This window comes from Epinephelus lanceolatus, chromosome 8 (assembly GCF_041903045.1).
Source record: "Epinephelus lanceolatus isolate andai-2023 chromosome 8, ASM4190304v1, whole genome shotgun sequence".
In the NCBI taxonomy this organism is placed as follows: Eukaryota; Metazoa; Chordata; class Actinopteri; order Perciformes; family Serranidae; genus Epinephelus; species Epinephelus lanceolatus.
In genome coordinates this window covers 15,892,134-15,917,160 of record NC_135741.1, presented here as the reverse complement: position 1 = coordinate 15,917,160, position 25,027 = coordinate 15,892,134, and the positions used below count along the sequence as shown (strand labels likewise).

The following is a 25,027-nucleotide window of genomic DNA, read 5'->3' as shown; positions in this document are numbered from 1 at the left end:
ACTGTGTGTAGATCTGCAAAGACGTGTTGCACAGCACAGAAACTCTCTCAGAGACGCTCCTCGGTGTGATAAAGTCCCACCAGGGGCAGCTCAGCGAGTGGTATCGTTGTTTTCCCGTGGAGCTGTCAGACGGAGCAGACACTCTACACTGCAGCTCGCGACCATTTGTTCCAAGCTTTATTTTCCTCGAGGAGCCAATCACAATCGCCCGGCGAGGTCGCGTCATCGCGGGTGCATCCAATCGGCGCATGCGTCTCACGAGCGAGCGTAGCTGGGCAAAGATGGCGGCGGGCTCCGATTTGCTGGATGATGTTTTCTTCAACACAGAGGTGGACGAAAAAGTAGTTAGTGATATAGTCGGATCTCTGGAGTCTGAGCTAACAGGAGCAGGGCAAGTCAACACAGCGACCAGGGTCCAGTCTGCAGCAAATCACACCGGCAACTCAGCTGTAGGGAGTAATTCCAATGTTCAGGGCAGCAAAATGGGACTTTCACAACAAGAGCTTGCTAAAGCAGGTAAGATAGCTGCCCACTCCGGTTAGCTAACATTAGCTAATTTTGGTCACGTTGTTGAACTGATTTTAGCTAACTTGGCTTCACTTGTGTGTTTTCCGAAACTAATGCGAGACGGAGAGTTGTTCGACACCCCCCTTGTTTTCATGTGTTTCCGCTGCTGTAGGGACAGGAGTGCAAGGAGGTGTCATTAACAGTACGGGGTCCCACGGTTCAAGCATGGATGGAGCAGCCGGGACCACAGCGAGCATGACAGCCGCTCAGACTCAGTCCAAGCCGGGGACAGCTAGCGGAGTCGTTACGGTAGTGTCTGATGTTAGGAAACCTGTAACGACTGGTGCTCAAACTTTGAATGGAAGTGCCGTGGTGATGAACTGTCATGTCACGGGAGGCGGCTCACAGCCCGCTGTCACGCTTGTCAACAACGGACCTGTTTCAGTGAGCAAAGGAGGCGCAACAGTTTTATCCGCAGCACCCAGTACTATTATACGAACTTCTTCGACGACTGCGAGTGCTGTGATTTCCTCTCAGCCCTCTGTGAAAACTGTACCCACTGTCACGCTGGTGAGGCCACCTATGCAAACTCCCACGAACTCCTCACAAAGCGGCGGCAACCCCACCACAGTTTTAACATCGGCAGCCGTCAGTGTCATGAGCACTGCTGGCTCTGCTGTGAACAAGTTTGACTCCACAAAGACTATAATGCAGACTGGTGCGCACATCGTGGCTTCAACTGTTGCGACAGGGACAACAGCGACCCTGAGGAGCCCGACTGTTCTGCAGAACTTGAGGACTTCAGTACCGTCAACAATCGCTGCCACTCCTCCTGCTGGAATACGAGCTATTGCTCCACAGGTGTTGGCCCCACGACTCACCCAGCCTCAACCAAACGCCCCAAACATCCAAAACATCCAGCTCCCTCCAGGTAACTCACAGCTAACAGTTTAAGTGCATCTGGAAGTTCTGCCTTACATGTGTAATAGTCTTTAGGCTGTGTCAAGCTGCAGCAACTTGTTGCCATCAAACACAATTGTGTCTATGTGTGTCTTAGCTGCTCTTATGTGAGTAGAGAATAAATGCTTTGAGACATATTGTAGTAAGCAGGACACAATTGATTGTAACAAACAGATTAGAGGTGAACAAGGTTCTAACAGCAGATCAGATTAAAAGCCTTGAGGGCAGTCGGCCAATTTATACCTCTTATAGTATATCAAACTACCACTCTGTTGTAATCTATTGATTCTTATTACTTTGTGGTGTCAGAAACAATAGTTAACTGTTCTCATATCAGCTTCTATTTGCCAAGTGTCTATCCTGCTTGTGTGTGTCTGTGTTAACCTCTGTGTTTGCAGAGGTTAATTGTTAGACTGTGTCCCTGACCTCACCTATCACTCCAAGGTTTTGCAGTGGTACTTTGGTATTTTGATTTTACCCTCAGAGGCTATTAATGTGATCATTTCTTTGGCATAAGAAAGTATGAATTGTTCCGATGTAGTATCATTAATGCATGGAAATTAGTCTTGTGTTTAGAGCTATCCAGCCAGAGAACTACAGAAGCATATTGCATTCACTTGACAAATAAAAAAATGCCCTGTTTTTCTGAGTAATTTTTTCTGTTTTTCGGAGTAATTTATTTATTTTTCTGTTTTTTGATGTAATTTATTTTTTTTCCCCTGTTTTCTGTTTTTTTTTTTTGTGCTAATTTTTTTTCTGTTATTCGTGGTAATTTTTTTCCTGAACGAGGAGACGACATACTTCAAAATCTCGCGACAAGCTCTCACCTGGCACCTGCAAGTGACCCCTGCATCCATGGTGTCTCCTGCACGGAATTAGTTACACACAGAGTATAATAGTATAGGTATAAGTATAATCTAGCTATGTTTTCGACTGCATCCTTCTAGTGTAGGCCTATCACTCAATGTAATAGGTTAGGTTAGTAACAGGTTGCAACAACATTAGCTGACAACTGAAATCATGCCCATACACGTTTGTATGGGCATGATTATCATACCCTGTGTGTAACTAATTACGTGCCTTTATTGATCCCGTAGTTTAAATTGTCTAGGAGCAGGAGCATGGATGCAAAATACATCCATGAGCAGGAGTCACCATGGAAGCATGGGTCACTTGTAGGTGCCAGGTGGGAGCTTCTTGCGAGATTTTGAAGTATCTTGTCTCCTCGTTCAGGAAAAAAAATTACCACGAAAAACAGAAAAAAATACTCAGAAAATCAGGGCTTTTTTTATTTGTCAAGTGAATGCAATACGCTTCCATAAGAGAACAAATGGTCAGACTGAAATAAGCTAGAACAAACCAAGCTGCTTAAAGGGACAGTTCAGCCTCAAATTGAAAATACATATTTTTCTTATCTCTTACCTGTAGTGCTCTTTATCAGTCTAGATTGTTTTGGTGTGAGTTGCCAAGTGTTGAAGTTTTCGGCTGTAGAGATGTCTGCCATCTCTAGAATATAATGGAACTATATGGCACTCAGCTTGTGGTGCTCAAAGTGCCAACAAATACATTCGAAAAACTCACAGCAATGTCTCTTTACTGAAATCATGACACAGACCTTGTTGTGAACAGTTTCATGTAGGAACTATTTTCTTGCTACTGAACTACACTCTCCAACATCACTGCACAGAAGGACACATGCCCCACCTAACGTAACCCGGACCACTGAGCTTGCTAATACAGCTCAGCTGAGGAGGATGCCACTAATGTTTACATCTCCCACTGTCATAAACATAAAGCCTCTCGTCCATGAGTAGATGCACACTTCCTTCTGTGCAGTGATACAGTTAGAGAGTGTAGTTTGGTAGAAAGAAAATAGTTCCTACATGAAACTGAATCACAACAAGGTCTGTGGATTATCTTGAGTAACTGAGTCATGATTTCTGAAAAGAGACACTGAAGCTGAGTTTTTCAAATGTATTTTTTGGCACTTTGAGCACCACAAGCTGAGTGCCATCTACTTCGATTATATTCAAGAGAAGGCAGACATTTCTATGGCCAATATCTCCAACATTACAGGTAAGAGGAACAATATAAATTTTTGTTTTGGGGGTGAACTGTTCCTTTAAACAACCAATTTTTTTCTCATACCTTTCAGTAACATGCATCTACCTACAACTCAGCTAGGGCTGCACAATTACTTGGAATGATATCAAAATCACAATATGGCCAAGAGCAGTTTCCAAATCACAACAACTGCAGTTGTTTGATAAATGTCAGTTGAGTCAAAACATATTATAAATGAAGCATGGTGGTGCCACAGAGATGCCCTGGCCGGCAAATCACACTTAAGAGACTTAAGAGAACATGTTTGTTTGGTATAGACCCCAGCAAAAATTACATTATCATTATTTTTATGTATTTTTTTAGTGAAAATAAAATGCAAAAATTACCGTTCCCATTAAAATCATGGCCGATTTCGTAAAATATCTGCCAAAATAATCACAATACGATTTTTCCTACATTGCACAGCCCTAAACTTAGCACAAAAGTTTTTGCTTTGCTTAATTCTCCTGGACAAACTCTTTGTAACTTATTAATACTTTGTTGAAGGCCAGTGTTTTACTATGTACGTATTGGAGCCCACAGTCACACAGCCAGTCACCTGTTTGATGGAGAAGTAACAAACAACAGACTCCAGTGCAGAGTAATACACTGGCCTACAATTAAGTATCAGTGCCAAGAAAAGTTTTACTTCACTGTTGCACTGTGTTGTACAACATCTCATTACATGTTGTGCTTTGCCCTAAAATGTTTTGATATATGGCACCATGTTTGTGGCTTGTTTTGGTCTGACCGGTGGCTTACTGGCTGGGAATCTTTGAACATAGACATGCCAGCTCAGGTGACACCCATGCATCAGTAGCCTACAAATGAGTAATTCATACCCCCTCATGTTAGAAACTCCATGCATACTCACAGTATATTGATGACACTGATCAGGACAGAAAAGCCTTGACCTTTGACGTCATTTGCCTGTTGCAGGCATGGTCTTGGTCCGCAGCGAGAGTGGGCAGCTGCTGGTGATTCACCAGCAAACCTTGGCCCAGATGCAGGCTCAGTCGCAGTCCCAAAGCGCCATGACACCACGGCCTGCAGCCCCCACCAGCACTCCACCTGTCCAGATCACCTCACTACAGGTACCAGGACTGCTGGACACATGGGCACAATCACACACAGAAAATGTGACTCATTCATGTTAGGTAGAGACGTATAGATCTGATATACTGGATCAGCATTTATATGGATAATGACTTTATTTAACAGAGCGAGTAACAGCCAGATGTCACTGATGCACCTTAAATACTCTTTCTGTATCACTGTTGTTATATTTCCTGAGTAATGGCTCAATTCTTCAAACCATTTTCAAGCCAAGTAATTAAAATGAACACAAGCTTTACAGGGATGTTGGTGTAACATTTTCACTTATAGTTAGAAGTGAGGTGTAGTTACAGTCTCTTATTATATTGCATAAAGAAAGATGATCCCAATCATTTCCACACCACTGGTAGATTTGAAAATGAAAAGAAAAAAGACAACTGGCATTGCATCACTACTTGAAATCAGCTCATACCCTGAGTTTAGGTATCTGAATTGTCACTGGATGAGAAAAAGTGGGTTTGGTGCATCCATAATACTCAGACTCATCTTTTGATCATCTTTTGATCCCGGTACAGTAATGCTGCACACAGTAACACATTTTCAGAAATCACCCTGCAAAGATTCCAGTGTCAATATGGCTAAAATACACGGGGCACTGATCCGGTGAATCCCACACTGTGTGACACACTTATGATAAAATGTGGAACATGCAAACCATAGGAGCTCCTCAAAGTGATCTGAAAGATCCACATTCCCATAAAAACATCCACAGATAAAAACAAATGAAGATTCATTCACTTTTGTTATTGCCACACTGTGTATATGTGTGTATGTACAAGTGTACCGTGAGAAGTATCTTGATAAAATAATCAAAAGGCAGTGAGGAGCTGGATTTTATGTGTGGGAATTTTCCTATGTTTTCTATGCGCAAACAAATACAAACACCAAGGAGCTGAAAGCAGCTTAGCCATCTTTATTCAACACTCCTTTTTTGCACAAGCAATGTAGTGATATCCCCTCAGCTGTCTTCTTGACTGGTCTTAAAATAAAATCTTGAGTCTTTGTCTGAGGCAGAGGCAAGACTGAGTAAAAGTGTGACTGAGTCAGAGGTGAGACCTTTAAAAGTGCTCTTGAGATGGGTCTCAAGACCAAGACTGACCTCAAGTACCACCACGCTGATATTCACACAGTGAAGCTGGCACGCTATCAGACGCTACTAAGAAACACTGTCCTTCCTACGCGACACACCGTGTCTGTGCCCCATGTATTTCGGCTGTTAGGCCCATTGTAGTGTACAATATATACTATTACACTGTCTGATAGGAAATGAAAATTACCTTTTTTGACAAATTGTAGTTGTCTCTACAACAATAATGCATTTAATTACATTTTGGTCAGTGCTTTCATGTGCACACCCTTCCTGCATGTGAAATGACCCATTAAAACAATTCTCAGAGTGGACTGATTTAATTAAATTTTGAATTCCACTTTAAAATGAGTGAAGAAATAAGAGAGTTGGAAGTTGTAAGTGAATAAAAAGAGAAACTCTATTTTTCTTTGAAAACAGTATATATGTTTTAAGATTTAATAACTTAAAAAAAATATTGAGAATGTTTTTTAAAAAAAAAAAATAAAGGAGCACATCATTATTTGTTCCAGAAGTGTCCCATTCACAGAGTCATATGTATAACACCTCTTTGTATCACCTGCTGTTCTGCAGGCTCCAGGCGCATCACTGCTGGCCCGTCCCGTTACGCCCACCACCATTATTAAACAAGGTTCCACAGTCCAGACCACTGTGACGGCCACCACGACACTGCAGAGGCCTCCTGTACTGCAGGTAACCCCACCACATATCCCTTTTGGATATTTAATTCCCTATGCAGGGTTTACGTTATTAACCACTTAAAGCTATTAAAAGTTGTCAGGTCGATCTGTGAAGGTCACTCACCACAAAGAACTGAGCTCCATTACACCAGACCTGATTGATGTTGCTACTGTGTAACTGTCAGACAATGAAGTTAAACCAGTTGCTCTGTATGAAACGTGCTGTTGACTGGCCTGTTGTTACATTTTGAGAGCAATTCATGTGGCTTAAATTTAGCCACAAACATAAAAGTTGTTTCACAGGGTCTGAAAGTTTTATCTCTGCCAGCTGCAGTACGGGTAGATAAAATTTCCACCTGACACTCATAATTTTTACCTGCCACCTCTAGAATTAGAGCGCAGTTCACTCTGCTCTGTTATTCAGAGAGACCAATGACATCATTGACATCAACATCATAACTGCCCCACTACTCTCCCCTGCCCACATCACTCCAGACATTAAGTGCAGTCTTCATGACCTCATAAAATCCAACCAGTCAACCTATTCCCCTTTTCCTAAAGTTTTTTTTTTTTTTTTAACCAAAGTAGCTTTTTTAATGTCTCTTGTGTCCACTGACCTCACACAGTTAGTCCACAAATTTTGCTTCAGTCATTGTGGTTTGGCGTTGCTCAAAAGACCTCTGCTTCGGTTTAGCTTGCCAACAATATACTCTGAAAAAAATATGAATATTCAGGACACAAACAAAAGCAGGCAGAATAAGTTTGAATCCAGTCAGTGTTTGAAGAAAGATGCTATTTTAAATGAATCGTTCCTCGAATTTCCACTCCTTTGTCCTGTCATTGTCCACCGTCTGAGAACAGCTCTGCAGCTCCCCTTAATCATGGAGTGGAAAGAAGTGAAAAGAATAGGTTTTATTTACATCTGTTCTAATTTCAGAATATTTTCTGGATGGCTGGTTTATTTACTCACTTAAAAAAACCTTGCTGGTTGTTGTAAACTTTCTTGTGACATGTGATTGTTCAGGTTGCCGTGGAAATCCTCTTAAAGGTATACTATGCAGGAAATGTTGCACACTGACTGTGACACAACATTGAACCTTGGTGTCTCCTCCGCACACTGCATGTACATATACTGCAAATTAGTATTGTAGGAACGTTACATTTGTCGTAATGGAAAAACAGATACTGTAGCAAACTAAGCGAACTGAACGCCGGCATGTACCTGTCCAACTTGTGCCAGCCATCCCGTGGCATAGACAGTATAGGCGAATGTTAAAGACGCTGTCATCCACAGAGGATGCCACAAATGGGGGAAGGAGAAAAAAAGTTTATCTTTTACTATTACTTCTATTATTTTAAAATATTACATAAGGCCACAACAACATAACTACATAGCAAAGCCCACTAAATAACAGCCCACAGAGGTTGCATTGATTTACGCTGTGAAGCGCTCAAGCTCTATTCAATAAATATTAGCATTGGGCGAAGGTAAATTATAATGTTCTCATGATGTGTTCAATGTAATCTTGTGGGGAAATTCGTTAATGTTTTCACAGTACAATAAAATAGATACTAGAGAGGGGATTATGATGCATCATATAGTAAAAAGGTTTTTTGCTAATTTTTTAAAACATGTTTTTCATGTCAAAGAAGTTTGTGTTAAATGTTGTTTCATTAACAGGGTTTTCCCTGCCTATCTAAGACAAAGGCGGGCTGTCTGTGTGATTTTGGCCGCCACCTTGGTTAAAGCATGTGTGTGTGCATGGGGGGCGTACAGATGTAGCGTCTTTTGCGTACACAAACCCATTACTTTCAATGCAGACGCGCGTCATGCGCGCTTACAACCCAAAGCGATGCCGTAGCGGTGTGCATTCAGTGTGACGCGCTTGTTTTTTCGTCCAGCGCACAGCTCCTTCTTCTCCCTCTGGTGTTGTGTCAGATCCTGGTTCCCCCTCGGGCTGTGTCTCTCCTACTGTTTCCCACGGAGCTCTCCCCCGTTTGAAAGGCAAAGGAAGCCCGTATGTGGAAAGACGTCACCTCCGAGATGTAGAATGTGTATTATAGAAGAGAAACACACATTTCAGGACCGCTGACTTGTATCATCAGAACAGACATGTCCTGCGATTTTCAGCCTCCGTTCATATTTAATAGAGGGGGGACAATACCTGACAGTAATATTCTCAGCTGTCAGGATGTGCCTGCTGTAAAGGGTAAATATAATCATAGAAGGCTGAAAATCACAGGACATGTCTGTTCTGATTATACAAGTCAGCAGTGTAAAGCTCAAGCATGTGGGGGCCTCCTTTCATATTTAATAGAGGGGGGGACCGTATCTAAAAGTACAGCTGCCAAGATGCTCCCCGCCACAGGCCTTTGCCACCTAGGTCTCGAAAAAAAACAGGGAAAACCCTGATTAATTCACATTATTGAATTTGTGCTCATTCTAAGGTAGTGTAATGAAGGACTAAATGACTTTAAAACTGTTCATTTATTTATTTTTAGTGTAGATTTCTCTGTTTTATTGGCACAGAAAAACAAAAGATACACCTGAATTAGCTATTGGCATTTTTTTTATTTTAAACATTGGTTTCAGTCGGGCACCAAATGTGCCAGAACCACCATTGTGTCCAACGCAAAACAGACCAACCCCATGTCTTCATCCTCTTCATTCTCTCCTTCAGTGCTCACCAGTGAAAGTAATGACTTGTGTTTTGGGTGCTTGGCCTTTCTGTAGGTGTCTCTTGGATGTGTGCTGCTATTACATGATCACTACCTTTTTATTTTTAAGTCCCAACCTCACTTGTGAGCTGTCATTGGCTCGGGGCCACACGTCCAGGGACGTCTTGAACAAAGCAAAATATCCAGGCAAAGGGAAGAGTCTGTGCAGATAGATACACAACCCCACACACTGAGAGTGGGTCATAAGTGATGATTTAGAGAAATTACTTTTGTGTGAGTCTATACATTTAGAGAAATCCTACATTGTATATCTTTAAAGGTTAGTTCATTTTACTGAACCTCATTAACATGTTCTCATTATCTGTTTTGCACGTCATGTTTTTGAGCATTGTACATGTAGTATAATAATATCACTGACTGTTCTGTGATAGCAAACACACAATATATCCAGCACAACTCTTTCCTGGAAAAATAAAGCTCGGGGAAAAAATGATGTCCCAGTAAAGTTGAATGTACCGTGCCGTGGGACCAGACATGTCAAAACTGTTCGTCTGACCTTGTCATTTTCCTGAGTCTCATCTCATGACTGCATATTCTCTGACTCATATAGAACACCATCATGCTGGGAGGGACTGCCGCCACCCCGGGACAGCCGCTAGGAACGCCGACCACCGTGCAGCCTGGATCTGCAGCCACAGCAGTTACACAGAGGGTAACTGGGACCCCTGTCACTCCAACAGCTATCACAGCTGTAAGAGAGAAGTACTAACCGTGAAAGCTTTTGTTTCTGTCATCTTTCAAAAGTAAATATGCAGACATGTATTAATTTTAGGGTGGTTTGTGTTCTGCCTCTCATTTCTAATGTGTGTTGGATGTGAACATGTTGTGTGTGTGTTTGCAGGAGACACTGGAGAATGTAAAAAAGTGTAAAAACTTTTTGTCCACGTTGATCAAGCTGGCATCCAGTGGGAAACAGTCCTCTGAGACTACGGCCAACGTCAAGGAGCTGGTCAAGAACTTGCTGGTACATTTCTTTCCTCTTCCTCTTTTACTCTTTTTCCATTATCTCCCTTGTCTCTTCCTCTCACCATCACTGTGTTAAACCCTGATCTCTCTGTCCTCTTTGTACCTTTCCTTCAGTCTGTTTTCTTAACTTGTGTTTTTTTGTTCTGATCCATCCTCTGTGTTTACTGCACAACAGGAAGCAAAGATAGAGCCTGAAGATTTCACCAGTCGGTTATACCGGGAACTCAACTCCTCACCACAGCCGTACCTTGTGCCTTTCCTGAAGGTGAGATCAGTGACACAACAGCAGATATAGCAGTTAAAGGAATTCTTTATCCCCCAAATTGACCATCATCTACTTACCACGTTATGTTTAATTCCTAAAGAAAACCTTTCTTCACATGCCTCAGATGAACGAAGAATCTGAAAATAGAGAAAGCTCTTTATGAATTAAAGTCATAGGTGACTGTGTTTAACAACGGTAAAACCACATTAAAACACCTGTTTGCAAACTCTCACACAACTCATGCAGCATAACCCAAGTCTCATTTATCCAGCCGTATGCTCTGTACGTCCCAAATAGACAGCCCTGACAGAGAACTGAACTGAAAGTAAAACTTATCTATCCTCTCTTCAAAGCCAGACTCCATTGACAAAAACAGTTATTTCACCTCACTGAACATAAAAGCAGCTGGTCTACCACCTCCTCAATCGTGTAATTGTGTGACTTTGGTGTTTTAAAGCAGTGGTTCACTACTGGTCCGTCCACAGGGTCCAGATTTCTCCTTCGTCATTAGTTCAAGGTCCACACAGTTTAATATATTCCGCGTCATACTTGTGGCTGGCCATGTCGTCAAGTTTGCAGTTTCTGTCCATTATGTTGTGTTCACACCAAACGCGATTATGTTACTTGCGCGAGTTTGAACGTCAGAATATTTTGTGTTGAATCACTTCATATGCGCGAATAATTTGTGTCATACACCCGTGAAATCGTTGGATCGATGAATGAACTTCCACTGGTATGTCCTTGGCGTCATACATTGGTCCCTGAAATTCAGCTTTTTCAGCTCTCGCGGATAAGCGCATGACACGAAATTGCACTACTCACTTTATTTGCGCAGGTTAATTTACCTATTTAGCATCATTCGCGTCTTGTCCATTGTGCCACATGGCGGGAATTCATGTCTAATCATGTTTGTTTTTTTGATTATCTTTATGGGCTTTTTGCCTTTAATGGACAGGACAGTGTGTGAAATGGGGAGAGAGAGAGTGGGGAATGACGTGCAGCAAAGGACTGCAGCCTGGAATCGAACCCGGAGCTGCTGCAGCGAGGCCTTACACCTTACCTGTAATTCACACCCGGTGTGAACATTAGTCACTCACTCAACAGCAGGAAACAGCACTTCAGAATAAAAGCTCTGTTGGGTAAATTCACTGTACTTCAAAGTAAGTGTTTTTTACAAACTTGACATGTCACTCGCGGTCCATCCAGAATGGACCCAGGACCCACTTTTGGACTGCGGCCCACCAGTTGGGAACCACCGTTTTAAAGGGTTAGTGCGGACTTACTAAAATCACACTATAACACAAACTAACTGACCAGCAGCTCCCATGTTCAGTGAGGTAAAATTGCTGCTTTTGTCAACAGAGTCTGGCTTTGTAGAGACCATAGATAAGTTTTACATTTACTTAAGTTCCACTTCAGTAAGGGCTGTCTGTGTGGGAAGTACTGAGCATACGACTGGATTAATGAGACTTGGATTATATTGCAAGAGCTATGTGAGGGTTTGTAAATGGACATTTTAATATAAGTTTGCTGTTGTTAAACGCGGACCTCTCTTACTACAAATTAAACCTGTTTTTGGATCACAGAAGGTATATGAGAAAAATGAAGATACCTTCATGAATTAAACATAACACTGGGCGAGCAATTGATAGATGAAGTATCCTTTTAATGCTGCATGTTACAGGCTGTGTAAACTCAGATCTTGTTTGACATGTACCCACTCCATATTGTGGATGAGTCAAAGTTTGGTGTGCCTCAGTGCATCATGCAGACTTGTAGAGCAACTTGGGGACGTGGCTTCACCACTCACCACAATGGTTACTGCTAAACAAATATGGTTTTACTATAATACTGTCAGAGACCTTGGAGACAAAACCACACACTCTTTTCTCTTTAGTGTCAGAGATACAATACATGAACATTGTTACAGAGTGCCGGCTGTCGCATTTACTTTTCATAAAATGACCAAATAATTTAATCCTGTAATATGACACTGCTTCTCCTCAAGTGTGAACACTGGCACAATAACTTATAATGAAGTGAAAGTCAACAACTCTATTTAGCAAACACATTAACAAAGAGAGTGGTATAATTGTGTGGGTTAGTGGGGCTGTGTAGGGAACTGCAGCAGCAGAAACAGGTTTTGTTCAAACAGTTCTGACCATGGAATTAACCCGTCACAGTGGTGTGGTGTAACGGGTTAAACAATGGGTTTATTATCCTGCATCAAACACAAGGTTTGCGTGTTAAAGTTGCATGACACCCAGCAGGCTCTGAAATCCTTCTGAAGTTCTAATAGGCGTGCAAAGTTCTCAAAGGGAGAACACGGTGTGGTTTGTCTGAGCATTGTGTACGGCAGAATGGTACTGCTTCCTGATACTCCTCTTTACAAATTGTACAAACATTAACGCAATTGTGCACACCAAAATGAGTGTATGTGCACACAGATAGTGATATGCACAGGAATTCTTCCCCTCACTGTCACATAGATCACTAAGGATCTTCTACCACCACCACGCCCAAAAAACTGAGCATGTCATCCTTCCCAAAGTTGTAACTAAAGGATGGCTTTTAGCAGGTTAATTGGAAACGAAATAAGCATAATGTCTAAAATAAAATGTCGTGGAAGAGCAGAATTATGAATTAATCATGCATAGTATTATTATTCTTAGTAGTAGTTGTAGTAGTGTTGTTGTTTGAGTGTCAAACACAGAACCAGTAAGGACAGAAAAGACAACCCCACCCACCCATCAACTTAGGAACAAACAGAGAGAGCCAGATCAGTCAAAGCAAATCTAATAGTGAAGACATAATATTGGATATCTGATGGTCAAAAACTATCCATGTCCAAGAGGAGAATAATTCCTCTGTGGGGCTGAGGAGTGGAGAGTAAGGTGGAACGAAAAGTGAAACCATTCGTAGAGTTTGGTGAAATGCCACATCGTCCTGTTTAGTTACAAAACTTTATGGATTTCGCTTCACTTTCCCTCATTTATGGTGGTGATTTGAGTTTACATGATCAAACAGTTCAAGAATTTTTGAACTGCTGCTTTTTTTTCCAGGCAATAGTTGCACAGCACATAGTCTTAAATGTCTGATGGCACCTTTTTAAGTAGGCTAAACTACCTGGAGACTGGGTGCAGATTGTTTCCTACTTTCCCCTTTTGTTTGTGTTTTTTTTTTAAATATAAGTCCCTTGGAAATTGATCACGTTATTTCACCAAATCCATCTGGTTTATGATGCTTCATCTTCTGTAAAACAAAATCTATCCTGTGTGGAAAGAGTCCCATACTACTGAACATATGTCCACTTTTTCTGTCTTTCTGCAGAGAAGCCTCCCAGCACTGCGTCAGATGACCCCAGATTCCGAGGCCTTCATCCAGCAGAGCTTGCTGCCCAGCACTCAGACTACTGCAGCAGCCTCCACAGCCCTCACCGCTGTGGTACTGCGACCTCCTCTCTCTACGGCCACCACTGCGGCCACCAGCACTGCAGCGACCAAAACCACAGTCATCAGCCTCACTCAGACGCCTCACAGTAAACCTGGACTGGTAATTTATCATTGCCTGTGTCTGAGTTCAGCCACTGGCATGCACACTTAAGTAGAAACCTTGCTTTTACTTCTGTTTTTGTCTGTGCGTTTTTTTTTTCATTCTCTGTCTCTGAATGTGCACAGTTAGTGCCCCAGCAACAGGGGACGATTGTGAGGCCACAGGTGACGCTGGCTCAGTCTCCCATGGTAACACTCAGAGGACAATCTCATAGCCGCATCATTGTGGGCCAGCCGCAGGTGGTCAAACAGCTACAGACAGGTATGTTTTTAACAGTCACTTACACCTCTTTTATTTCGTCTCTATGGTGAACTGAATGTGCACTTGAGTCTCTGTGAGTTTGTCTGTATTTGAGCATTCACCCATTTACCATATACAGTATGGAAGTGCTGCCACCATGTGGATACTCCTTGTAATTACAGGATACTGAGCCCTGACAAAGATGCCAAATTTCATTTAGAAAAAAAAGAGAAATTAGTTTCAGGTCACAGTGTATGTTTTAAACTGTACAGCAGCAACTTCATCTTCTTCTCAGTCAGTCATTTGCTTCTGTCTCTGTGTGTCTCTACTGACTCCAGCTGTGAAGCAGACGTTGGCACCAGGGGTCAAAGGAGTACAAGTCATCAGTCAGGCCTCTCTCGCTGCTGCTCAGAAGAACAAGCTGAAGGAAGCAGGAGGGGGAACCTTCAGGTCTGTGACACATTCAGATAATTATCATCAGTGTCTCTTAAATACTAGTTTCTAAATAGTTTTAGAGGTTCTTAATTTCAGTTAATGCCAGTAGTAGAAATATCACCCATCCTCGATAATGGTTGTCTCCAGGCATATTTTAGGATGACTCGGGGGCAGTTTGACAACCTGCTGACTATCGTCGGGCCGTATAGCTCTGGCTATCCAGCAGCTGCTACCACCAGTTTCTCCTCCATTGTTTACTGACTATAAACTTGTTGTCATGACCACCACAGAAGGCCCGCCTCTCAAATCACCCAATTGGGCAATGGGAAAAAAGATGTCGAAAAAAGGGATGATGTGGGGCGCTTTTCCACTCTGAGTTGAAGTGTTTTTTTTAACTCAAGGAGTTCAGAGCGCTCCAGCAAAAACGTCAGGCGCCTAGAGTGCAAATATGCGATGGGTGTCGCAACGTGAAAACTGCAAAAACAATATTACAAAATGGCGCCTACAGCTGCTTAAACACTTTCTGTGGGAGCAGGGTCTCACTTTGTTACACATGTAACAACATACATTTATTTTTATTTTTTTTAAAGATATTTTTGGGGGCTTTTTAGCCTTTAATGGATAGGACAGACAAGCGTGAAAGGGGGAGAGAGAGAGGGAGTGACATGCAGCAAAGGGCCAAAGGCTGGAGTCGAACCCGGGCCGCTGCGGCAACAGCCTTGTACATGGGGCGCCTGCTCTACCACTAAGCCACCGGCGCCCCACAACATACATTTAAAAGTAATTTGCATTTATTTCCTCATTTCATGTGATGGTAAACTGAATATCTTTGGTTTTGAGCTATAGGTTGGACAAAAAAAGGATCTGATTTTTCTCCATGTGTTTTATGACATTTTATAGTCCAAACTGTCACATTAATCTGTAATGAAACTGTTAGTTGCAGCCATGAATTTTTACTGATATCACAAGGTTGAGATGAAGGTGTTCTGCCTTACTGAGTGACTGATTTGAACAGTACCCATTAACCCGTTAATACCCGAGATATCTGACTCTGCAGTGGTTGTGGCTATTTATCAGCTCTGACTCTGGTCAGTAGTGATGGAAACATGACACCGGGGTGTACACGCTAATTTCTGCCCCTTTTCCAGTGTTGCAATGCACGCCTCCACAAATTCCATCTGTCCCCGTCCAAGCAGCTCTCGAACATCATTCAAAATTAGCCGACACCAAGTTTAAGAGAGAGATGTAATAAGTAACAGATATAAAAAGAAGTAACCTCCATGACCTTTTCACCGGCCTTTATGCTGCTTACTACTGTTTACTGACTCTGTTTTCCAGTGCCTTTGTGATGTCAAATGTGACACACCAGTAAAAATAAATCAGTCTCGTCTACTCGTCTGTCTGCATTTAAAAACCTGCATAGACGTGCTAATTCTGGTGGGAAAGGGGCATTATTACTCTCACCAGCATGGTACACTATACACAGGATATTAAGTCATCCTGCTCGTCTATTTTTGGGAACACATCCCACAGGAATACAAAGTTTTAAAAAAGTTTAACGTTAAGACCACAGATACCTCCGCTTAGTGGGTAATTATATTCATCTAGAAGTCCTGGTGGACCTCGCTCCTTAAAGTGTCATTAGGTGGAAAACTATTTTCTTATACTCGAGGGTATGCTGTGATATGATACAGTCCCATAGTCAGGCATAACTGTGCATTCACATGGGGGGGAAAAGACATAGCAAACACAGATTGAGAATGCACCATGCTTTTGAGAAAGGATTCAGCCCTAACAGACTGTGGGAGACTAAAAAGCCCAACATTAAGACTCACTTTTATATCGCTTTACTACGTCCTCTGGTGTTTAGTGTGACATAACTTCACCAGCGTGGTGCTGCACATTTATATATATGTGTCCACAATGTCTCGATCATCTGACAGTAAAGAACTACATAAGGAGGCCACTGTGAGATATAAATGAGTCTGGTTAAGAGCAGTGCACTTGAAAAGTCTCTCTTCGTGAGATTTCAGCCTGCTGACTTTATTGTCTTGGTTTCTCTTCATATTTTATCACCCTCGTGTTGTTTAATGATAAATTGGTTAACACAGACACATTTGCTAATTTATGCAGTAATTATCTTAATAAACGACCTCATAATCATACCTGGATATGGGTAATATATCATGGTAGTTACACCTTTTCTGACAATGGCAACAAAAGCTGAACATTTGCAAAGAGAGTAAATCTTAAATGTCACCTATCGAGCAGTTTGGCTCACAGACAGCAGTTAGTGATGTAAATTAAGATATAGATAGGACTTATCATACAGGTATTGGATATGATATGAAAATATGAAAAATTCACATCGTGATACTCGCGATATTTGGACTTGTTGACATATGACGTCATACTGTTACCCACGGCAACAACAAGCATGGCTGAAAGCGAAATATTTAGCAACTCTGCTGTGGTTCCAAAAAGAGGAGCAGCTTCAGTAGTGTGGAATAAACTGTGGCGTCCTGAATGTTTTATGAACAGCCCCGGACTTCTCAGACTCTTTTAGTGAGTTACCGCTCAGAGGGAACTCATTCAGCAGCTCCTCTGGCAGCAGCACAGCGTCTCTCCCTCTCCTCTCTCGACGTGCGCACACAGGAGTCGTGTCGTGTGATAGTTGTGGTATCATAACAGCCTGTCACAGGTTACAGCGTGATGATTAGAGGAGAAATGGCAGAGCATAAAGGTCCAGGTGGAAAAAATACACTTCAATCATTTAGGATTTTACTAAAAGAAGGAAATCACCTGTTGATTTATATATATATATATAGATCCCAGGGTACATTTTTTTGCATTTGGGAACTGTTAAATGTGTAATTTGTGGTAGATGTTGAACTATTAATATAGTATACAGAATCTGAATCTCACTCTTAGTTACTGTTGTTCAAGGAGAATACCTGTATTGTGTGTTTCAATATATTCAGGAGAGAATGTTTTAAGTGTCAGCAGCACAAAGGTTTAAACTGCCGAGATAAAACAGAGTAACCACACAGTGTCTGTCTAAAAGAGAGAAGTTATTTCAATAGTTTGTGTTTGTAGGAAAAATGAGACGGTCTTAAATTGGTGTAGTCTTTGTTGCTTTCATCACATTCATCTAAATGTCATGATGTAAGAGTGTTACCCATAAATCTGTTGCTGTTGGCCATGGTGTCTGTTATGAAGCTACCACTGGGGGGCGACAAAGATGTAAATAAGCAAATGTAACACACAATAGCCTTAGAAAAAGCTTACAATTGTGTCTTAGGCTTTGATATATGAACTGCACTGATGGTTTTATAAGTGCCATTGTTAGGTCAGACCCAGTTATTAGGGTGCATGATGAATTATGTGAGTGTTTTCATTTTTCTAGCTGTTGGAGACTGCTGCAGCTCAGTGAAACTACTGAGATGTTTTATAGAAATACACACAGACATGATAGGAGATCTCAGGTTTACACACAAAGGGTGAACACTGTGCCTCTGTGTATATCTGACTCATCCCTGTTTGTTTCGTCCAGGGACGATGATGATATCAATGATGTGGCGTCCATGGCAGGAGTCAACTTGTCTGAGGAGAGCGCCCGTATCTTAGCAACCAACTCGGAGCTCGTCGGCACGGTGACTCGTTCCTGTAAGGACGAGACCTTCCTCTCCACCTCTTTACTCACCCGCAGAGCTCTGGAGATCGGTGAGACACATGACAGAAAAATGTACAGCACATTCTTGGCTTTCGACGGTCGACACCATCTCATTTTGTCTTAATTCTTCATTCACGCTCCTGCTGTTGTGACAGGTAGGAAGTTTGGCGTCAGTGAGCTTGGCACGGACGTGATCAACTACATATCTCACGCTACGCAGCAGCGACTACAAAACCTGCTGGAAAAGGTGTCACAAGTGGCACAGCAGAAAAACACAACCTTCAAGGTGCGTATTAATTACAGCAATGTGAGAGCTGGCGAGACTCTGTTGCACATTTCTGCACCTTCCTTGAAACATCTCACTTCATACATACCTCAGGAGGACGAGCGGTGTGAGCAGGTCAGCGATGTGCGAGCCCAGCTTAAATTCTTCGAGCAGCTGGATCAGATGGAGAAACAAAGGAAGGAGGAGCAGGAGAGGGAGATTCTCCTAAAGGCTGCAAAGGTAACAAAACACAAACAAGGTCACACAGCATCACTGACAGAACCCTACACACTGTCATAACTGCATAGACGAGGCGCGTGAGTGATCTGGGGTCAGCGTCATTAGTATATATTTCCTCTGCTGCCAACAGACACTAGAGGACAGATCTGCTAACAATGAGAGAGTGAATGAATAAAACAATTGATTGACTAAATTGAACACATCCATGTTGAAATATTAAAATGTCCTCTACCTCACTGCAGTCTCGGTCACGGCAAGAGGACCCTGAGCAGCTCAGACTTAAACAAAAGGCCAAAGAGGTAAGTGTATGCTGCGTTAAGTAGGCCTGTCATGGTAATTACATTACCCACTCATCAAGCAAAAATTGTCATGAGGTCATGTCCATATATTGTAAATTCTTGCCCTTGTCTTTACATGCCTGTTTGTTTACAAAAGAATGTCAACAATATTTCAGCCAACATGACGCTAGAATAAGAGAGGCAACAATGCTAACCACTGCACCACCCATTTAGAATATTTTAATTTGTATATATTGTTCATTCCGGTCTTTCTGCGCATGCTCGTTTCCTTGCCCTTCTGGCGCAATGATGTCTAAAGCACGCATAGCAACGGGCTGCATAGCAACGGGCTGAGATAGAGCAGTCGGACTTGTTGCACTAACAGGTTTCCATTCGCCACAGCACGGTCTTCTATCTCCCTTCTCCTCCTCAACAGATGAAGCATTAGCAGAACAAGGTTGTTCGTACTGCTGTTTCAAGAATATAAGCAAAACACGCCCGAAAAAGGCACTAAGAACGGCGTCGTCAAACATCTTGTTATCCGGAACGAGGACTACAGTGTTTTCTTTCAGTAAACGTAAACACGTAACATCCGCCCCGCCCCCTATCCAATCAAAAACCTTCCCTGCCCCAAACCTTGCGCAGACCTGAATAAAGGCGAATGAACTGCTCTCCCATGTAAACCCTCATTTGGAATGAATATTTCTCATGTAAACTACCTGGAAAAACTTTAATTCCGAATGATTTCATTCAGATTTATTTCATTCCGAATGAGAAGCCATCATGTAACTGTAGCCAGTGTTTTGGAAATGAAAATGAAGTTTATGCCCTCTGATATCTAAACACACATCTCCTCCTATCCCCCTCCATATTTGTTAACTGGTTAATTGGTGTGACCAGTCTTTCCTCCAGATTAATGTGTCTAAACCCACATAAGATGTTTATTGATTTTCGTGGGGGCCCTGTCTTCCTGCTACTTCTGTGATCAAGGGTGAGCCAATGGCAGCAGTACAGCAGTACAAGTATCTGGGCACTGTCTTAGATGACAAGTTAAATTTTGATGTGAACACTAACGCATCTGTGAGAAGGCAAACCAACGCCTGTTCTTTTTAAGAAAGCTGAGGACAAGATGAAAAAGTGGTCAAGTTGTGTTGTGAGATCACTGGTGTTACTTTTAATAACCTACAGCATCTGTATGAAGAGAGGGTCACCTCTACAGCTGCGTCTACTGTCTCAGACTCGTAACATCCCCTCATGTTGAGTTTCAGATGCTTCCATCAGGACGGAGGTTTTGCCTCCCTAAATGCAGCACTAAGCGTTACAGATTGTCCTTTGTCCCGTCTGCTATCGCTTATGTTAACCAGCAGTGACCACTAATGTCCATGATTTACCCCTGACAGTGTGTGATACTGGATTCTGTGTGTTATGTATTGTACTGTCTGTTTTGTTTTACTCATGACTACTGTCTGTATCTGAAATTGCTCCTCGGGGACATTAAAGTTTACCTTACCTTACCTTACCTTACCTTACCTTACCTTACCTTACCTATTGTTATAGCTAGTCGCACAAAGTCTTTCGATTGGATGAACTTTTGTAAATGTCCCTGAAAGCAGGATGAGTCATCAAACATTTGAAACCTTTTAATCTTAAAGAGAAAAGACACAGTCTGATATTATTTTTGTGACATATGTTTGGCATATAACAAGAACTAACACAGGGACACAGGATATAAACTGGAAACATTTATTTTTCATTTCATGACGACTTTAAAATGACAATAATTAAAATGACATTTATTATTTCCCAGACAATATGTTGTCCACTAAAAGTAGTTACTGTGACAGGCCTAATGATAAGTGACTACATGATTGCTGTCTTTGAGAAGCATTATGACGAGTTCTTGTGTGTGATTCATCTGTGTGTTATGACTTGTTATTCCTCCAGATGCAGCAGCAGGAGCTGGCTCAGATCAGACAAAGAGAAGCCAACCTAACGGCGCTGGCAGCAATCGGCCCGAGGAAGAAACGGAAAATGGACTCTCCTGTTCGGGGCGCCAGCGCAGAGGTGAGCAATATGGAAGCATTTGGCGTAAAAAAGGTTGTGCTTAATTTTGAATTATGTCAACTCTACAAAGAAAAGGTCAATAAAAGACTAAATGTCTTTCGTGTGTTTGCTCCGTCTCATGCCCCAGGGCTCAGGGTCAGGCCCCTCTCAGCCTGGAGGCCCCAGTGGAGCAGGCTCCAGACAGTTTATGCGACAGCGCATCACCAGAGTCAACCTTAGGGACCTGCTCTTCTGCCTGGAGAATGAAAGAGGGACCAGTCACTCACACCTGCTCTATAAAGGCTTCCTCAAATAGCACCCGCACTAAAATGACTAGTCTCGCTCAGTGGCATTAAGGAAGCAGAGTTGACTGTCAGCTCAGACCCTTTCTGACGGTACTTCCTTTGATCACCCACTGCTGAATGATGAGGCGTCTGTCTGTGGGAGGAGAATTATCTGGAACACTGAAGACACGTCGTCTTTTAAAAGCCTCCTCAAGCACAAGTCTTTTGTATTTTCAGAGGAGCAAATATTTGAACTCGGCTCTGATTTTAGCGTGCCTCTCAGCTCGGTTTGCTCTTCAGAGACCAGTTGCACCCAACCACACTTCACTCATGCACTGCCTCATGCTGCACACAAGGAAAAAAAATGTCTTAAACTGAACTGAGCACTTCAAATCCGAAGACCTTGTCGGTGTCATTTGCACTGACGTCTGTGTTGTAGCAGCAAATCTCTGTGAAGTGGTTCCATGCAACAATCAGGTGTAACAGCCTGCTCTTACAAAACTGCAGTAATGCTAATGTTCTTCACCATGTTAGCATGAGCACTCTGTTTATTTAAGTTCCTAACAGAGATTTTAATTTATCACACATTTATACTATATTTTAGCACAGTTTCAGCGCCTGTGGATTTTTTTTTCCAGAGACTAATCTTGACTAGCCTTGTCATCTGCTGAGTTGCCTTCTTAACAGATTAAGCCATATGGATTAGAATGTGTTGATCAGCTTCAGTGACTTCATCTTTCCAACACTTCTCTCCAGATTTTGTGGGATGTTTGCTTTGTTGTTTTGTTGTGCGCCTCCTTTGTTTGTCTTTGCTTGATTGGAAAGAAAAATGATTGTTTTTGTGTCATGTGTTGTGCATGATGTAATCACAGGTGTTGGTATTTCAAACTCTCGCTACTGAAGCTCTTTTTTTTTTTAATTTACTGTGCGAGTTCCTGACACAGTTGCTGAAAGCGACATTTCACCTTTAACTCAGATTGTAGCACATTTACTACAAAGGCGGGATATACTTTACATTCCTATCGATCATTTCTGAAGCTCAGCACACTTGCTGAGATTTGTTTTCGCCTTGCCAGCAGTCAGCAGTTACCATTCATTTCTTTAGCGATGGTAGAAAATGCAACTGAACCTTTTATCACAGTGAACATTCTCTCCAAGGCGGTTGTTGTTTCCCACTTTATCATTGCACACAAAAAGTCTGCAGATGTTCTAGTGTGTTAAAGGGGGCTTAATATGCTTTTCCTTGTTTCCTGTCATGTATATAATGTTGCATTGTTGGATGCTCATATTAAACGTGGCCAAAGTTCCAAGTAATGAGGTAAACTCATGTTAAAGTAATTCCTGTGAGCATAAACCTCAGGCATCACAATGTTTTTTCTGCATTGGCTAAAAGCTGAACTCAGCTTGTAACCAATTTCTTCATATAATCATTTGCTTTAGGCAAGTGCTGCATTACGAACACTGCTACATGTAGCTTTATGCTAACATCAGGGATGTAATCTTAGGGGCCGTACACATGCTGTGTCTTTAACCGTCTGGAAAACGCGATGTTCGGCACTGGGCCCCACTTGTGTGCCTTTTTTTGTGCCAGCTTTCAAGAGTGCGTCAGCAGGTACCATAGCCCGTTTACCAAAAATCCTGAGTGTATGGGCCTGTCATCCCTGGGACAGATGAAAACCTCTGGCAACTCTGCACCAAAATAAACAACCTCTCCATATTTATCACAGACTGGTATTTACGGAAGAAGGGAAAGATGTCTGTCGGCTGTGATTCGTTCGTCCTTGTCACATGACTGCTGCTACATTCCAAAAGTTGAGCTCGGTTTATCTCAGAGCGCAGCTGTCTCGCCTTGAAAAATGGTCGCTTGGGAACGCATGCGTGCCATGACTGCATCCCTCTGGCATTTGTGTGCGCCTGCCTCACGTCTACATTGAAAACAGTGAATTTGAAGGCGCAAAAAACGTGGCATGTGTACGGCCCCTTATTTGCGATGTTCATTTTTCCCTGATTTTGAATCACAGTCCTGTTGGAACATGTCCAGTTATGAAGATTTTGGTTCTGAGGCAGAGCTGCTATACTCCGTCGTTCTCTATACAGGCGTTCGCAGACTGCAATGATGGTGCAGAGCATGGATGTTCTTTAATACATCGATGGTACAGAGATGCTGAGACCACTGATTTGGAAGACCAAGAAACACTGACAAATCAGAGCAGACTGGACTTTTTCAGAAGGAGGCCTTAAAGAGACAGGTGCTAAACTAGAGTGTTTCAGATAGAGGATAGATGCCAAGCGGCAACCACCGGGGCTGACAGATTTAGGAAGTGCCAAAAACTGCTGTTTTGTTGACTAGAGGCTGACTCCAGGGAGACAATGCCCATAGACCCGCCTGTTAAAAATGCCTGACTTTACAGCAGAAATAAACATGTTTACAGACCAGTACAATTTTTTTTTTGGTCTATAGCTAATTTCCTCTGTTGTGTTAACTGTACTGGGTGTTAATTTTTATATAACTAATAAGGCATATAACTAATACACATAAGTTATGTGTAATTATGGGCATGGCAGCTCTGATTGATTGATTGTCAGCTTCTCAGTCAGATCCGCCCCTCACTTCTCCACAGCTCCAACCTCTCGCCCAAATATGGTCACATCTGGCCCAAAAAAAGCAAGATGGCGACAGCTGAAATGCCAAAACAGGAGTCCACAAACCAACAGGTGATGTCACAGTAGCTTTATCCATTTTTTTTTATGGGGACCACAGGTGTCCCAGCACAGACAATTTGAACATTAAAGCAATGTTCTGGTAGAAACCCAAAATACAACTATGAACCTGAAAATGAGCATAATGTGTCCCCTTTAAATGCACTGAAACCTCGTTGCCTGCTGATTTAGAAGATCCAAGCATAATGAAACATTAACATTATGAAAATTATCATTTAGATTTGGCTCTGTGTTTCTTGAATAATTGCCAAGAAGCTTTCAAGTCATTTTCCAGCCTTTCATAAGTGTCACCCAAAGAGATTTAGACTTTAAAGTAAGCTTTGACTGAAATATCCTTGGGCAGGATGTTCACTGTGATGAATCTCAAGCACATTTTTGTCTTTTCATTTGTACCATAATAAAAAAAGATAATGGAAATGGATGGTTAAATGGATAAAAAGATATTGAAAATAATATGGTCTAAATGAAGTGGTTGTCAGTAATGTAAAGTATCCAGGCTGTGTAGTTCATAGGCTATAATGTGTATTTTGAAACTTTTATTTTGGAGAAATGAGTCCCGGTAATGTTAATAATTAGTCATTTAAGTGAGTCACACATTTTCCAATCAGTTGTTTGTCCACATTTTTATATTTATGAATGATGGAGGTCATGTTGGTAAACATGGAGCATGTAATGCAGAACGAGGACTGCACTTTGACAGATCACTTTTCTAAAAACTAGTCGATCTGATGAACATACCCACTTTATAACTTTTTATATTTTTAGTGCACATACTAACTTTGGTCTTTATACCTTTGTCATTTTATGAAAGAATGTTTATCAGCAGTTTTTTTTACTGTATATATTTAAGTTTGCTATTTGTAGATTTATCCG

At 41.9% G+C, this 25,027-nt stretch overlaps 1 protein-coding gene across 1 annotated transcript; it reads left to right on the top strand.

Annotated features, from left to right (window-relative positions):
• Positions 1-251: 251 nt before the first annotated feature.
• Positions 252-22,747, top strand: LOC117258742 (transcription initiation factor TFIID subunit 4-like). The gene is made up of 16 exons (XM_033629863.2): positions 252-516; positions 680-1,438; positions 4,510-4,664; positions 6,347-6,466; positions 9,743-9,883; positions 10,034-10,156; positions 10,334-10,423; positions 13,754-13,975; positions 14,101-14,236; positions 14,554-14,665; positions 18,204-18,373; positions 18,479-18,609; positions 18,703-18,828; positions 19,071-19,127; positions 21,051-21,170; positions 21,298-22,747. The coding sequence occupies exons 1-16, from the start codon at positions 282-284 to the stop codon at positions 21,463-21,465; spliced, it is 2,865 nt and encodes a 954-aa protein (XP_033485754.2). The 5' UTR covers positions 252-281; the 3' UTR covers positions 21,466-22,747.
• The last annotated feature ends 2,280 nt before the right edge of the window (positions 22,748-25,027 follow it).